Here is a 16,570-nt window from a genome sequence, read left to right on the forward strand (position 1 = left end):
AGACCGCATTAGAGTCAAAGGAGTCAGAGTTCTCCTGGGACAATAACTCACACTTTTGCAGGTCTCACATTATCCTCGCCACAACACTGGGAAGTAGGCATTATTGTTATCCCATGTCACAGATGGGAAAACTGGGGTCGAGAGGATAAGGAAGTTACTCCTGGTCACACATCTAGTAGGTGATAAAACCAGACTGAAACCCAGGTCTGTCTGACTCCAGAGCTGTACCTCTTAACCGAAAGCTTCTCAGATTGAAATGCATCCTGCCCTGTCCTGCCCTGGCTCAAGGTGAGGCAGCCCCAGTGGGACAATTTTGAACACGTCCTTAAGTGTGGAAGGCTTGGGAGCTGTTGGCCATTTGGCTGGCAAGAGCTAAAATAAGTGAGGAGAAAGGTTGAAAATTTGTGAGAACAGAGAATCGTGTGGATAAAGAACATGTGTGTGCATATGTGGTGGCACGTGGGGATGAAAAGAGCTGTGCTCATGGGAAACAGTTTTGATACAGAATATGCAAATGACTCAGAGTCACGTCTGAACTCCAGTCCCAGCCTAGACACTTAACATCTGATCAAACTTGAACAAGTCACTTATCCCCCTGAACTTGTTTGCTGTAAAATGGCCTGTCAACTTCACAGGGCCATTGGGAAGATCTATTAAATTCAGTAAGAAACACTATAAAAACCCCAACGTATGCAAGGCAATGCACTGAAGAGAGCAGAGGGATACAAAGGAAAAGAAGTATGGGTTCCTGATTTTAAGGAGTTTCCATTCCAACTGGGGGAGACAGACATATAAAACTAACTTTAATTTATGCAGAATGGAAGATATACGACAATAAAAACTGACATCTCTTGAGCTCTTTATGGTATGGAAGATTAAAAGACATTCATCTCACCACCTTACAAGATAGGTATTATTAGCAACCCCATTTTGCAGATGAGAAAACTGATGGTTAGAAAGGTTTAATCTTTACTAAAAAGACACACTGATGTGAAGCGGCACAGCCAAGATTCACCCTAGGGCTGAATCTTTACTCTTATCACTTCCCTGTATGGTTTCCTTGAGCAATTAAAAGATGCAGAGAGATGGGAAATTTGCTCTTGACATGGAAAAAGGAGGAGAGGCCCGAGAAAACTAAGAGATACCTTGTAAAACTGTAAAACAGTGTTGCTTTAGGCAATATGCAAGGTCCCACGATTGTCACTCAGACAGGGAGGTGAGAATGAAAGAGGGTGCATGCAGGGGCCAGAGGTGTGAAAGGGGAACACCAGGAAGTTTCATTCCAGTAAAAGGGTTACACACCGCCATTGGACAGATGCCACATGATTAACGTCAAATCGCATTGTCAAAGTGGAGAATTTGGTTAAAGTCTTGCCTTGGCCAGATCTCTAGATGAAAATCACCAGTTTCCTTTTTTTCCTCTTCCTAATCCTTTATAATTTCCTCTAATGCTTTGATCAAGCTTTGGACCACAAGCCTTCAGGGAGCAAAACAAGGTACATTTGCTCATCAGGAATTTGCAAGACCAAAGAAAGGATCAATCTGGCTTTTACTGTAACTTAGCATTTGGATGACCCCAAATACTTCCCAACTGTATCAGCCAAAAATAACTTGGCATGACTGAGAATCATGGCTCCAATAGAGAGATTTGGGGGATACTCTATAAAACAGTTAATGACTGGGTTATTGCTAATGAAAAGAAAAAATAAAATCACAGGTATGTTTCTTTAGAATGTGCCTGCTCTAAAAGGTTTATCAAAATAATCACAATCTTGTTTGGGGAGGAAAAACATTTAAGAATGTCTTTTTTTTCCAAAGATTTTATTTCTTTTATTATAAGACATATAGGTAAAAACTTGCATATTCTGAAAAAGATAGAAAATGGTAATAAAATGGACATTTTTCTTCTTAAGAAATATGTTCATAAATATGCTTTATCAAATGTTAAAATGGTTATTATTTTGCAAAATAATAATAAATAGAGCAGAGCTATGGCATACAAGGTTCAACCCAAAATACTAGAAGTATTTATTTTTTATGTTTTATAAAAATTCAGACCTTTGATTATATTTAAAAATTTGTCATTTTGCACTCCAGGTTACCAACAATTCAGATTTTAAAAATATTTTTATGATGGCCCTATGATTTAAAAAATAATGAAACATAAAAGGTAGCTTGACTAAGTAGAGTTTGATTAAAATAACTTCCCCCTAAATAAGAATTATAAGACACAGAAGTAAAGATATAATTTTTGAACCCATAAGTAGTACATGTATCAGTTCCCAATTCTATCCATTTCTGGATCCCCAACTGTGGGTACTGAACAAAAATTCTTTGCTAAGCTTTAGTTTCCAGCAAGGTCCATAATTTCTTTTCACAGCTTGACAGAGCAGTAACAATCATAACCATCATGAACCCAGTTCTATAATCCTAGCTCCACGAATATAAAGTACAGAGAAAGAAGTTCTCCCTCCTTTGAATAAACCCTTTGACAGCTTTCCTATATTTATGACCCATTGGCCTTAAATTCACATAGCAGAACACTAGGCAACATTTCAATAATGAAAAGTTCTTGTTCTAGGCATTCTTTTGTAGGCTTCATTTCCCTACTATTCAAAAGGAGAGGAAACACATGTGAACACCAAACACATCCTCTAACGAGTCTTAGGTGTTCAAGTAGCAAGATCAGGCTTTTCCTGTAAATAAATACTGATTCCTTACAAAGATCTTTCATTTCCCATGCATTATGCTGCCCGTGAGGCTAACATGTTAATTCCCGGCTGTATAAGAGGAAGCCACATCTAACAATACTTAAGAATCCAATCTAATATAGATTATTGGTCCCAATGGTCTTCAACGATGTCCACCAGGGGGACATCTGGGTGATGCTGGGTGCCTAGAGCACAGAGAGGTCATGGCAGGATTTGGACTTGAGCTTGAAGGCCATATTCTTGTTGTTTTTGGCCACAATCTTGCCCCAGAAGCGCCTGGCTTTCCTGGGGATGCTCTCCCTCCTCTTCTGGTAGGCCAGCCGCCGCTCATTCTTCTCCTTGCTGTCCCGCCGAAGGCGGACCTGCCGCACTATGCCCTCAAACAGCTCCTTCACGTTGTGCTGGACAGCGGCAGAGGTCTCGATAAACTTGCAGTCGAACACCACAGCACACGCTCTCCCTTCTGGTAGGGAAAGGAGGGGAGAGGAAAGTCAGAGGGGCTGCACAGTATGACCCTACACAGCACACAGCCAAGCTGGATGATTCCCAACTCTAGATTGTTCTCAAGGTGACCCTAAGTCAGTCACATATGCAGTGGCATATCAGAGGCCACTGTGACATATGTCCTCCCAGAGCATATATAGAATCTCATAGGAAGATTCCTGAAAGCAGGAGGGATGGGCTTTAGATCCGGTCCATCATAAATTCACTGTGTGAAGGTCCCGTTTCATCAAATATAGTAATGTTAATTATAACAATAAAAAACATAGCCTTAATTTATTGTACTTACTGTGTGCTGGGAATTGAATTAAATGCTTTATAAACATTTTTTTAATGCTCACAACAATCTTGAAAAATACATTATCCCTTTCAGACAGATGAGGAAATTGAGAGAGGTCTTTTAAAAGCTTGAGGGAGTTCATAACCTGTAAGTGGCAGATGTGAATTTAGGCCGGTTTTATGCTCAAGCTCACATTCTGAACTCTTTCTCCTGACTCAGTTTCCTGAATTGAAAATAAGAATCCTACTATTTCGCTTTCCTCTCTTAAAAAAAAAAGTTATGCTTTGATGAGATTATTTTGAAAAAATGTTGAGGATTTCACAAATGTAAAATACAGTTACAGCAAACTATACAGCAAGCTTTTCTGGAACAGTCTCAATTTCAAATGTTCCATTGTGTTCAATGACCACGTGTCCAAGTTTTGGTTAGGAAAAAATGATTACTGAAAACAGTCATTCCCCAAGAGTAAGACATTCCCAAATTAGTTGTGTACATTAAGTCTTTCAGGTTTCTTCTCTCCTGAGCGAGCCTGGCAATGCAGTGTTCTATTTTTTACCACTATACCAGGGACCAATCTGTATTAGGCCAATAAAATCTCAAGCACTTGGCTGCCCATTCAGCAAACAGGAATTATCCCTAAACTAAATATGAAAATGTACCTTTGACACCGTCAGACTAATGCCTTAACTAAAACTCAGGAAGCCAAAGGTGGGAGCTATGAAGGTGTTTCTAGGGTCTACAGGACCAGAGGCAGCCAGAGTAGAATTCTAATTCTCAATGGAACTCTTCCTCACAGCTCCTTAAATCAGAGTTCCCATCCTTCTTGCATAAGATGCTACTTTCACCTTCCTGGACTCTTGAGATCTCTCTGTGGAACAGAAAGGACAAGAAGAAAAGGTTGAGGACTGCCAATAAATTCCTGAGCATGATCTTTTCCCTAAAGGAATTCCAGGGAAAGCCTTGGGTTGGGGAAATTGGAATCCTGCAGGTAGACCAGATGGACAAGGGAACAACAACCAGCACAGAGACAATCTACTGGAAACGTAGGAGTCTTAGAGCATACATAAAACTCCGTGTGGCATTTTAATGAGTCCCTGGTTCCAGCTTCATGAAAGAGAAAGGGAAGAACACCTGTCTGAAGGAAAATGAAAGTGACCCAGAGATTGTTTCTATGATACTGCCACCACTTCCCTTACCTGATACAGACACTTCCCGGCACCGCACCAGGTCACTTTTGTTGCCAACCAAAATTATAGGAATGTCCTCTGTCTGCCGGGCCCTGCGGAGCTGGATTCGCAGCTCAGATGCCTTCTCGAAGCTGGCTCGGTCTGTGATGGAGTAGACAATCAGGTAGGCATCCCCAACTTGCATGCAGTGGTCTTGGAGCCATTCATTTTCCCCCTGAAATGAGCAGATGCTCCATGAGCTCAGGATGGCCTGGTAAATGAGGAGTCAGTTTGCGAAGAAATGACGTGTATCCTAAAGTACCTCTGCTGATATGAATAAGCAAGAAAATTTACTCCAGTGCCCCAATGCATCAGTCTTCCAGGCCTGCAAGGTGTCTGGTGGCTGTAAAGACTGCTAGCCCATCAAGTACTTATGCCAAAAAGTCTTTACTGTCCAATTCCTCCTACAGCTTGAGTTGAGCTCATAAATTATATGACTCTGCCAAACAATATTTCCACTTTCTATCTCAACTACCAAGAATGAGCCTTTTTCTGGTGTTCAAAAAACTCCCCCTTCTCAAGTGAAGAAATTAAGAATCTTTTTATGAGACTAGGAGGGTTCTCAATGAACAGAAAGCGTAGCATATATGCTCAGAACCCAAAATCTTTAAAAACCAAATGCTGAAGACTAATATCGAGAACATCAACTTCATATAATGTGGTTTTATACAATTTTAAATTATCATCCGTACTTGTTGGTACTTTCCCTAAAACAAATATACCTTTTTGTATTTTTGCTAAGAACTAAGGACAAATCATTACAACTTGCTTGTTAGTCAGAGCACATTTGCAAACAGCCTATTCCTTAGAATAGTCTCATACTACAGAAATAAAAGCTTTCTACTTTTTTGAGGAAGATTGGCTCTGAGCTAATATCTATGCCAATCTTCCTCCATTTTATGTGGGCTGCCGCCACAGTGCGGCTTGATAAAAGGCGCTAGGTCTGCACCGGGGATCCAAACCCACGAACCCCGGGCCACTACAGCAGAACATGCGAGCTTCACTACACCATAGGGCCGGGTTCCCAGTAAACGCTTTTAATCAAGAAAATGAGCCCACCTCACCTGCAACACGAAAAAGGGCAAGGTCATCCTTGCACCAAATAGCCTGTTGGAAGGCAAGCCCTGAGGAATTTACAGAGAGCTGTGGGCTCTGCATACCTTATTTTCCCACATATCCAGGAGTATAATTGTTGCACTTTCCCCATCAACAATGAGGGTTCGCTCGTATGTATCTTCTAGAAAACAAAGAGTAGTAATATTGTAGTCAAACAGGCAACACTTTTATATGAGGGTCACGTAGAAAATTATGCTAGAAAATAAACTTACTAACTATGCAATTAATTATGTAAATATACAGATATCCGCAAAGGCAAATTACTATTTTTTTAATCACTTTCAACAACAGTCTACATATATTCCTCCAGGACTCACTGAGCAGAGCAGCTACGTCTTCAGAACGTGCATCACTAAACCACTCGAAGCGAAAGGCATGCCTTCATCATTCCTCAACCTTTCTACAAGGAAACATTTACGAGGATAAACTCACTTTAGAGCCTTTGACTCAGATTCAACAGATGATTCCATGAGAAAATACTAACTGCCCAGTGGAACTGTAAGCCCTGTTCATGAGCCTTACATGGAGATCCACTGCACCCTCCAGTGGGGGGATTACTGCACATTCACTGGCAATTCCAGGAGCTTTGAGCTCAGGGACATTTCTCCTCTTTTGAAAAGTGCAAGGAAAAAATCTTAATGACTATCTCTGCTTTGGCTGAAGCTTTCTTCCTTAAAAAAATACAGCCCCCTAGGAATAAACGGGTTTGTTTTTCCATCTTAAGTGCAACAGAAGTGCAGCCTCCAGCTCTACATGGTAATGGAAACTTCCCTTCCTGCACTTGAGCCCAGATTGAGGGGAGGTGAAGGGTGAATGCAGTACAATGGGCCAGAACAGCTCCAGCCTGGAAAAATCGGGGAGCGGGGCCGGGGTCGGGGGGGCCCCGGGTGGGGGGGGCCCCTTCACTGGAATTTTTGCAAGAGGGATTCCCATCAACTCCATACAACTGAGCCCATCTCCACTCTATTTTCACAATGAGGTTTCCTGTTTTGAATTTTACCATTTGAAAATTATAATTTTCACAATGATTTTTTAGTCATTTTTCTTGCTGTTCCCTTTGCCTGGAATCTGTTCCCTCAAATATCCAAAAGGCTTTTTCCCTTACCTCCTTCTGAGAGAGGTGTTCTCTGACCATCTATTTAAAATTGTAACACCTCTCCCCTACCAACATTCCCCACTCTCTTCCCTGTTTTATTTTTCTTTATTGTGCTTATCACCATCTAACATGCAATCCATTGAACTCACTTATTATTTTCTGCCCCTAGAATGTTAAAGCAGAGATTTGCATCTGTGCTGTTTACTGCTATATCCCCCGGTACCCATGATAGTGCCTGCAGGCGCTCAGTAAATACTTACCAAATGAATGAAGCAATGAATGATAAATATAGCATTGTGCTGTGAGCATAAGCAAACCTGAATTAGAATCTGGGTGCCATCCCTTATTAGCTATGTGGCCCTGGACCACTTACTTAAGCTCTCTGAGCCTCAGTTTCCTTATCTGTGAAATCGGATTGATAACAGTATCCACGCCTTAGGGCTGTGTGACAATTACATATATTAAGCCTGGGCACAAAGTAAAAATGTAATATGTGTTAGCTGTTCTCATCACTTTTTCAGATGAAGGAATTCAGTGCTTGCCATACTCAGCGTTTCCTACTACAGGTAAATCTTAGCTTAAGAGGCTACTCTGGGAGAACAATGACATTTCTTGCTTTATAATCATGAGGAGTTTATAAAAAGCAGTGTTCCTGGTTCAATGCTTCTTTATCAAGGAATTAGAATCAGGAGCGGGAAAGGAAGGAAAATGTGGACAAACGAGAAGAAAGGTAACCAGGGATGGCTCTGTCTTTCTGTCAATTTCCCCACCTCCTCTAGGTGTCATTCTCCTCATCAATGGTGATTGTTTTCCACCAGGGGATTAAAAATCTGCTATGCCCATCATGTTTGCTGGCCACAATATGCAGCGTGAACAGGATCACAGTAGGACGTACATTTGGTTTACTGCAGAGGAGGGCCTCACGACCTCAATAGACACATTTATACAACCAAATGGAAATCATCAGAGCTGGAGCAGCACAGATGCGGTCGGAGGGTTGACCGCCCCTTAATACCTCCGAGTTTTCACCTTTTCTCTAAAAGCCCTCCCCGTGCTTAGAAAACTCAATAAAGCACTCTCTCTGCCCTCAGCCCACCACTCACCACCCAAAAGCAGGTCCAAGGGACTCACTTGAATCCCCAGTAGTTCAAATAGAAACATACTGTATTCCAATAGCTAAGGGAAAAAGCAAACTCAAACTTTCTCTTAGATTAAGCCTAGAGCAAGTCTAGAGAAAAAGTGGACTAAGGATTATGGCTGTGAACATACAGCCAAACTGCTTTGCTGTTCTGGAAGGTTCCTGACAGCATCATTCTGTATGGACTCACCTCTGCCTGAAAAATCATTGTGCTTAAACCCAAGAGCCTAAAACAATACATCTCCATCCCACATGCCCCACACCTGGGTTTATATACTGCCTCAGGCTGCAGGTCCCAAGGATTCTTCAAACACACAAAGCATCCTGCTTGATGGCCTTCTAACCAGGAGAGGGTCTGCCTGTAACCAAAGCTCTAGTTCTCCTCCTCGCTTAGTCACTCACCCTTTAGGCTCTTTATGTGCTACTCAGGTGAGGAAAAGGGAAATAAACAAACATGGAATTCCTGAAGAGTCTGCAATTTGCCCCAGGTTAAGGCATGTGAAGAAAGGATGGAGGCCTATTGGCTTGTAAAGCTTTCCAGTACCCTGGGTCTGGGGAAGTCCTCATCGCTCCAGTGCTCTAGGTGAAAGCTGGGGGCGTACATTCACACCCTGTATAGCAAGAGAGAGCATCCTGAGTGGGTGGGGTCAAGTTTCAATGATTGGACACTTGTGGCCAGTAGCCATTTTCCCTGGACTATCATACCTCGACTTGCCTTTCCTCATTTGACCCCAAATGTGCCTGAGGGGTCCTCCTGCCCCAGACTGGCTCAAGTGCTGTGCTGTGTTCTGGCTCAAGAACCTTGAGTTCTTTCACACGCTGCTCCTCTAAAGTTCTGAGGCTCCAGCATCCCTCCCCCTAAAAACTTGTTACTGCCTTCAGCTTTCACAGCTCAAGGGATCCCAAGGAACCCTCGAAGGTACACCTGCTCTAAGAACCTGTCTTCTCTAGTGGCTCCTGTCTCCTCTGCACATCTCAAAAGGCCCCAGCCAAGAGTGACCAAAGTATGGGGACTACAAGTAATGATAAGTGCCAGTTTTGGAAGATAAGCCCACGGAAAGGAAACGGTAGATTCAGAATCAGCTCTAACTAACGTTCGTTCTGTACTTACTATGTGCTAGGAACTAAGCTACAAGCTTAATGTATGTTATCCCCTTTAATCCTCTAATAGACTAGGAAGTAGGTATTATCCCTATGTTAATAAAGAGGAAGCTTGAAGAGGTTAAGTATCTCATCCAAGGGCACCCAGCTCAGTCAGTCTCAAAGCTGGGTCCAAACCCCCACCATCAGATGGCAAGTCCAGTGCTCTTTCTTCTACCTGTATGGACGTGTGCAGGGCCTTCTCACCTATCTCAAGGCTTCCAAATCCCAGTGGTCCTTAAGGTCCAGCTCAGAGACCACCTCTTCCATAAACCCTTTTCTGATTTCCACAATCAGAAGTAATCTTTTCTCCTCTAAATTCCCAAGCACCTCCTTGTACCTCTTTCAAGACACTTATCACAGCCTACCTTGATTTATAGTTGATGTATATCTGATCTCTATTGCACATACTGTAAGCATCCTGAGGGAAGAACCCCCCTGATTCTTTGCATGTCTCCATAGTGCCTCACCAAGTGCCATGGTGTATGTTCAGTAACTTGTTTAGGAATGAATAAACGGATGAATGAATAAATGAATAGCATTAAATGCATACAGAGAGTCATAAGATTATTGAAATATAACCATAACAACATCCATCTTTATTAAGATAAATCATGATGAGAGTGTTGTGTAGTTTTTTTGTTAATGCGAAAAAAAGAACAATGTAGGGGCCTTGGAAAACCCTCCTCTTGGAAACATAAAGCCAACTAGCGAGTCCAACAGCTGCCTGCAGACAAGGGATGCAGTCCTAGACGTATAAATTAAGGTACTCAAACAGGACACATTAGCTAGGACGGGTCGTCTGAGAAGCTTCTTGTCAAAAATTCTCTGAGGAAGTAAGGAAAAAATTCTCTCTCTCCCCAACCCCCATTAAACAAAGAGGTTTCCCAGATATAGAAGACTACCTTCCCCAATGCCAGGTATGAGTCCGCCTCCTTACCACTCTACACCTATGTGGATACTACCCTCTGGAGAGATACCACTCTACTTTAATCGCCAAACATTTTTGAAAGTCTATAATCCACAAACTTTTTCAATTCCTCCCTCTTAAAAAAACAAACAAAAACTCTCAGTTGATCTCTTCCTTAAGTCAATCTCCAAAGTAGGGTATTGTTACTTCTTAATGTATTCAGTAATTTTACTGTTCTGAATTATAGCCACTGACACTTAGCTCCTTCCTAAGGGGGTATGCTGTACCTTACCCATTACTGAGTACCCCAGAGCCAGGCATCTGGATGATACTCAATCCAAAGTGCTACAGTACTTAACAGCACTTGGGTGCTAAATCCAGGGCCTGCAGAGTACAGTGAAAGATCAGAGCATTTAGGTTCAACCACAACTAGGTTTGAACCCTGGCCATACCATGAACCAGCTTTTTCACCCTGGGAGAGTCACTTGACCTCAAAAGGCTCCATTTCTTCACCTGTAAAATAGGGATATTAAGACCCAATTGGTGCAATTTTTGTAAGTATTATCAAAAATTCCTGTGGGCAGTACTTGGCAAAGTGCCTGGCACATAGCAGGTTCCCCGTCAGTGGCAGAATGAGAAAAGCACCAACTTAAGATTATAAAATCCCGAGTTCTAATTCCAGCTGCCCCATTGAATGATTCCAGATAAGCCTCTTGGTCTCCTTGAGACTCAGTTTACTCATATGAGTGCAGGAATTTTGTGAGGAGCAAAATAAACAGGAGCAAATATAAGACGCCCAGTAAGGTGCCTCTCCCATTGCTAACGCACATCCGAAATGTTAGTTCCTCTTTCCCTTTCTCCTATAGCGAGTCACCCACCAGCCTTTAGAAAGAAAGAGAAAATCAAATGCAGAATACTAGCCCTATTTCTCCCTGGACTTTTGTTTAGCTATCATCCCTGAGATTCCAGAAGTGAGGAGAGAAATTGCTGTTCTATCAGTGAGTCATCATTTATAGCCCAGTTCTGGAACTGCCTCATGAAGCACGAACTGCCTGACACTAGAAAGAGTCAAGAGAAATAAACATTTAGTGGAAATGGGCTGACAGGAGCGAGGAGGGAGTGCGACTCCTACGCATGAAGCGGACGGTAGAACTGCGTCGTCACTAAGGCCCCTTCCCACTCTGGAAGTCTGTGATTCCGCTGTGAGTTGGAACTGAGAGTACAGACAGACCATGCCACTTTGGCAAGCACTAGAAAATTCTTCCTTCATTTCTACAGCTGCAAATCGGGACACCAGCTACCTGGTAATGTATGCCAAGATGGAAGCTGTGGCTGAAAGACTCTGTATGAACACCATTGGCTACTGGGATCCTCATATTACCTCCCAGAATATACTGCTATGCTTTACATGTATTTGAGGAATACATGCATTTTTGAGATTACATCACCTCAAATCAGTTTTGGAAATAAGCAAGGCTTAAGCAAATAAATATTTTAAATGAGATTGTACAAGGAAAACTGTGTTGAAAAACTGTTAAAATCTATACAGACATATTTTTCATCATTGTTGTACTTCAAATTTTTTAAAAAATTATTGTTATTATTTCAAATACAAATTTTTGAACTATTTTACACCCTCAAAAGACTCTAATATTGGTGGAAACAAACCGATGAATCCATCCTAACAGTTTTCAAATCGGTTTGGTTTTAGGTATAACCATGGGAAAAGGCTACGTCTACATTGAGCTCTTGAAAGGTCCAGGTCAGAGGTGGGATCCTCCGGCTCTGCTCTCTTTAATCAGCCTCCCCCAGTCCCTTTAGTGCTAGAATCTAAGAAATTCCCTTTCTGGCCCAGGTTCTATCTCTGCGCATTTTCATTTTCTAGTCCCGAGGGCCTGTGCCAGGGCTTTTCTGGGGACTCAGCTCCCCCAGCCAGTGCCAAGAGTGCACAATCGCAGTTCCCAACTCTGCAGACAAATGACCCACTTGCTCGCTCTTCCTGCCTGGACCACTGTAATGGACAGAAGCCATTGGGGTTGGGCCACCTACCTCCCAGCACCTCGCAGTCGCTGTCCATGCTGTCATGCACACCCGCAAAGATGTTGGCCAGAGTGGACTTGCCCACCCCCTGCTCCCCTATGAGCACCACCCGGTAGTAGGTGTTCCCCGACTCAGAGGAGATGACTGAATCTGTGGAGTCGGAGGACCAGCTCCGGCGGTAGTGGTCCTCAGGGGTAACACAGTGACGGTTGCGCTGGCTGTACTGGTGGGGCTCTTTCTGGACCATCAGATGCCTGCCGTCAGCTGGGATACTCCAACGCTGCTGTTGTGGCTGCATGCCCACAGCACCCTGGCGCATGGTGACATTATTCAGAGTCATCGTTGGGTCCTGGAGAGCAAAGTGGTCAAGAAGTCAGCATTAGCAAGCATGAGCGAGCGCTCAGGAGCCTCAAACACACAGTCAGTCATCAGTGATATTTTATTAGATGGGGTGAGAACCAAGCAACCATAACACAAGGAACACCAATGAGACAGTCTCCAAACCCTAAAAGGGTTTCAACAGTGTGTGGACATACACACACACGCTATTAGTAACCAGCTCCTCAGGCAGACTGTCATTTGCAAAGAGAAAAAAGTACTGTTAACATTGCCCACTGCCCATGGGCTTGCTCCATCATGAAAGAAGCCTTGGGATCCTCACTCAGAGCCAATACAAAGGCAGCCAGAAGGAACCAAGAACCTCCGGAGATGGCTTAAAAACCAACAATTTAATGGAGCTGGGGACCAGCTGGCCAGGTTAGCTGCTCTTGTCTAAACATGAATCTTAAGTGCATCAGCGTCCAGCAGGCTTTTGTGTCTTGGTGGGAAACACGTGGCAATGACATCACTCCCCACGGCTGGATTGGACAAGCACTTTTTGGAACTTCCATGTTTAGTAAAGTTGCCCTGATGGTCTCCAGCTGCCTGACTAGGCTATTATTTGGGGGGGGGGGAAAGGACTTTCTGTTTGAGGTTTATGCCTCAGCTCTGCCCTCTTGCTCACAGATATCACGTTTAAAACATCCCAGCCCCAAGCCTTCTTCTGGCAGAGAAATGACCTGCTCACATTCGGACCCATCCAATTTGCAGAGAAAATGCTTCACTCTGAAAAAAATATGTCCAGGCCAAGAGTTCTTTAATTCAACTCAGATTTCCACCTTCTTGAAGCAAATCAAAGGCCAAAGACGCTCCTAAATGGCATTCAACAACTTAACTACAACTTTCCCTTCGCCTGACTCCCTCCTCTTGCACGGAGGTCCGTTCTCCCAGGCTACTTGAGATAAAATAGAAGCATTCACATCTTAATCAGCAAGATCCACTCAGGAGAGTGTGAAATGCACCGACAGTGCCCTTCCGACACTCACCCTCACACTCCACACCCCAACACCTCGGCCACTAACCAGGATGACCGGCCAGTTTTTTACTCTTACAAGCAGCTGACTTGCATTCAAACAACAAAAACATGAAGTATCACTAAGGAATGCCCTCTAAGCCCACAGTCTGTATGAGGCGGTGACCCTCCTACTGAACTGAACTAAGGAAGCTGCTGATGACAAATGACATTCTTTGCACCTTAAACTCGGCCCCCGAATAGAAAACCACAGCGCAAAGAGCAGCTCCAGGGGCTCATGTCTCAACTTAGGAAGTTCTGCGGGCTGGGAACGCCCACCCCCACCCCAATCACAGCCCTGAAGCAGCCCCCTTACTTGTCTCCGCCGGTTGCGGGGCGGGGGGCGTCCGTGCGTCAGGGCGCGCCGCGATCCCGGGCCGCCGAGCGCGGGGCTGCTCCCGCCGTGGCCGCCGTCGGTGCCCGCCGCCCGCAGCCGCCACGGCCCCGCCTTTATAGCGCGCCCAGCAGGCCCGCGCCGGGGCTTTTCCGTGACGTCAGCGCCCCCGCCGGGAGGGGCGGCTCTGCAGCGAACTCCGAGTTGCGGCCGCTTCTGTAAATCAGTTACTCGCAGTCATGTGATCTCTCTCTCCCGGTTTAAAAAATAACGACAGTTCAATCCTGGGCTCCTTTATTGTTTTATTTTATTTTTACCAGGTGGACACAGGAAGATGGAAAAACTTAACTAATGCTACTTAATCGCGCTTCCCAGCAAAGCGCTCGCGAGCTGTCGGGATAAAGGAGAGAGGAAGAGGCAGATTTGAGTTGCCAGCCCTGTTTTGCCAAAAAAAAAAAAAAAAAAACACAGGGATCAACCCGGCGCCTGCGGAGCCCTTAGCCTCTAGGATGGGGCTGCAACCACCGTGAGTGGCTTGTGTGAGCCGCATCTTCTGCAAGGGGAACAGCTCCTGCCTGCCTCCTGTCACCTTTTCTCTGCAAGAGAGAGGGAGAGGAGCGTCACACTGCTTTGTTTCCCTTCTCTGGCAGGGACCCAGAGAGAAGGGGCCAGAGAGAGGTGAGGAAAGGAGACAAGACCTTGAATAAGACGGTTTTGAAAAATGGCTTACTTAGGGAATCCAAGCAGATTGTGCTAAATGTTGCCGGCCCTCCAGCTCTGGGCCAGGATGCTGAGGCTCCTCAATCAGGGAATTTAATCAGCGTCCCAATCAGCAACATCTCTGCACCAGGCTCCCTGGCATGGCTGAACTTGGGCATGAAGCCAGAGCCTCCCAACCTTGAGGAGGAGCCCTGAGCCAGGCACTGGGGCCCAAGTACCCCACCCACCAACCCCCCTACTCCCGTGAATAAAGGGCATAGGATAATAATAATAACTACTACCATTTACTAAGTACCTCTCAGTGCCTATACACAGTAGGTACTATTGGGCCTCTGCAGTACCTTAATCCTTACTACAATTCTGCAAGGTGAGTATATTGCTACCCCCATTCTACGGAGGAGAAAAACAACACTCGGTCAGAGAGCTTGCCCAAGGTCACACAGCTCCCATAAGTGGCAGAGTCAGAATTCAAAACCTGATTTGCCTGACTCTTTGCACTGCACCACCAGCTGAAGAGTTGCCATGACCTCTTTCTGGGGACATGGGCATTTCCCAGACAAAGTGTTTGGAGATGACAATGGCCTTTCCAACATATCCATCCACTTTTCCAGCCAGCTTCATCTCTGGGTTGGCTGGTAGCTCCAGGAAGAAGCCAAAAGCACCAGCATCTATTTGACCGGCTGGAGTCTGCTGTGGTTAGAGTCTGTTCTCAGTTATCCTGCAGGTAGTTATCTTCTGTGGGGATTATCCAAGTGACCAGCTGCTGAGACCAGCCAGGCCCCAAGCTGGCAAAAGTAGAATTCACAGAGTAATGAACACTTGGAGCTCCTCTTGTCCCAGGTGCCTTGGCCCCAATCTCCTACTTATTTTATACGTCAGGAAGCTGAAACCCAGAGGGCTGACTACCACTCCGTTGGCAAATGGCAGAGCTGGAACTAGAACCTGGGCATCCTAATTTCCCGGATGCTGCCCTTCACTTCCATCAAGTTTTCCTTCTCGTCTCAGTCAGGAGGGTATGACTACAGATGTGGGGAAAGGAAGAGGAATGGGAAGAGATCACCCAAGGGTATATCGCTGACTCCATTCTAAAGCACACGTAATTTGTGAATTATCTGCATTTCAGAATTATCTATGCTTTTCCCATGTTGAGCCTCCTACTCTGTCAGCTAGTCTCAACAGAAACATTATGTGGGTAAAAACTAAGAATCAGAGTTTATAGTCATATAGCCTCTCAATTCTACTTTTGCCTATTGTCAAGAACCCAATTTTTTGCGTTAAGAACCTAATTCTGTGCCTAGGCAAAATCTACTGTGAACTATTTCTCATTGGTGTATGTGAGGCACACCAAAGAAAATGAACTCTAAAGATGGGGGGAGGCATTCCCCATCCACTATTGATGGGGTAAGTACAGCAATGTCGTGTTTGAATAAAAGAATCTGCATTCTTAAATTTTCTGTCCCACAAGAAGCCAGGTGAGAAAACAACTACTTAGGAAAATGTTCAACTGAATGGCAGTTAAGTCAGAGTGAATATTAAGACAAAAGTCACAGTTATCCCTCGCACAAAGCACATTTGAGAGCCAAATCTTATCCAGCAGAGTTCTAGCTACCTCATCTGGGATTCCAGCTCCCTGGGACTATCTGAGGGTATGGAACTAGAGAAAAAAGGTATAATCAGGGCATATGAGCAAGTGGCAAGTTCTGAGAGGGAAGACTAGCAGAATATTGTAGTTTTTGTTCTATGAATTATTCTCTCCATATTCCTTCTGCCACCATTTGAAGCCTTCCTCAGGTTCTAGCTAACATGAGGAAGAGTATAGCTAGGAGACAGAACTTAACAAAATAACATTTGCTGAACAATATACATGCCTCTCTCAATTAATCCTCATCACTACTGCACTTACCTACGTTTTATGGATGAAGATGCTGAGAAATGAGGTGAAATAACTCGTCCAAGTTCACAGAGCTA

At 44.2% G+C, this 16,570-nt stretch overlaps 1 protein-coding gene across 1 annotated transcript; it reads right to left on the reverse strand.

Moving 5' to 3' along the window:
- Window positions 1-1,933: 1,933 nt before the first annotated feature.
- GEM (GTP binding protein overexpressed in skeletal muscle) lies at window positions 1,934-14,272 on the reverse strand. Its single transcript, XM_001487880.6, has 5 exons — window positions 13,865-14,272; window positions 12,168-12,507; window positions 5,879-5,955; window positions 4,689-4,893; window positions 1,934-3,174 (listed from the first exon to the last, which is right to left on the reverse strand). Exons 2-5 carry the CDS (start codon window positions 12,496-12,498, stop codon window positions 2,897-2,899), a joined length of 891 nt encoding a protein of 296 aa, XP_001487930.1. The 5' UTR covers window positions 12,499-12,507; window positions 13,865-14,272; the 3' UTR covers window positions 1,934-2,896.
- Window positions 14,273-16,570: the final 2,298 nt, after the last annotated feature.

This window comes from Equus caballus, chromosome 9 (genome assembly GCF_041296265.1).
Source record: "Equus caballus isolate H_3958 breed thoroughbred chromosome 9, TB-T2T, whole genome shotgun sequence".
NCBI lineage: Eukaryota > Metazoa > Chordata > Mammalia > Perissodactyla > Equidae > Equus > Equus caballus.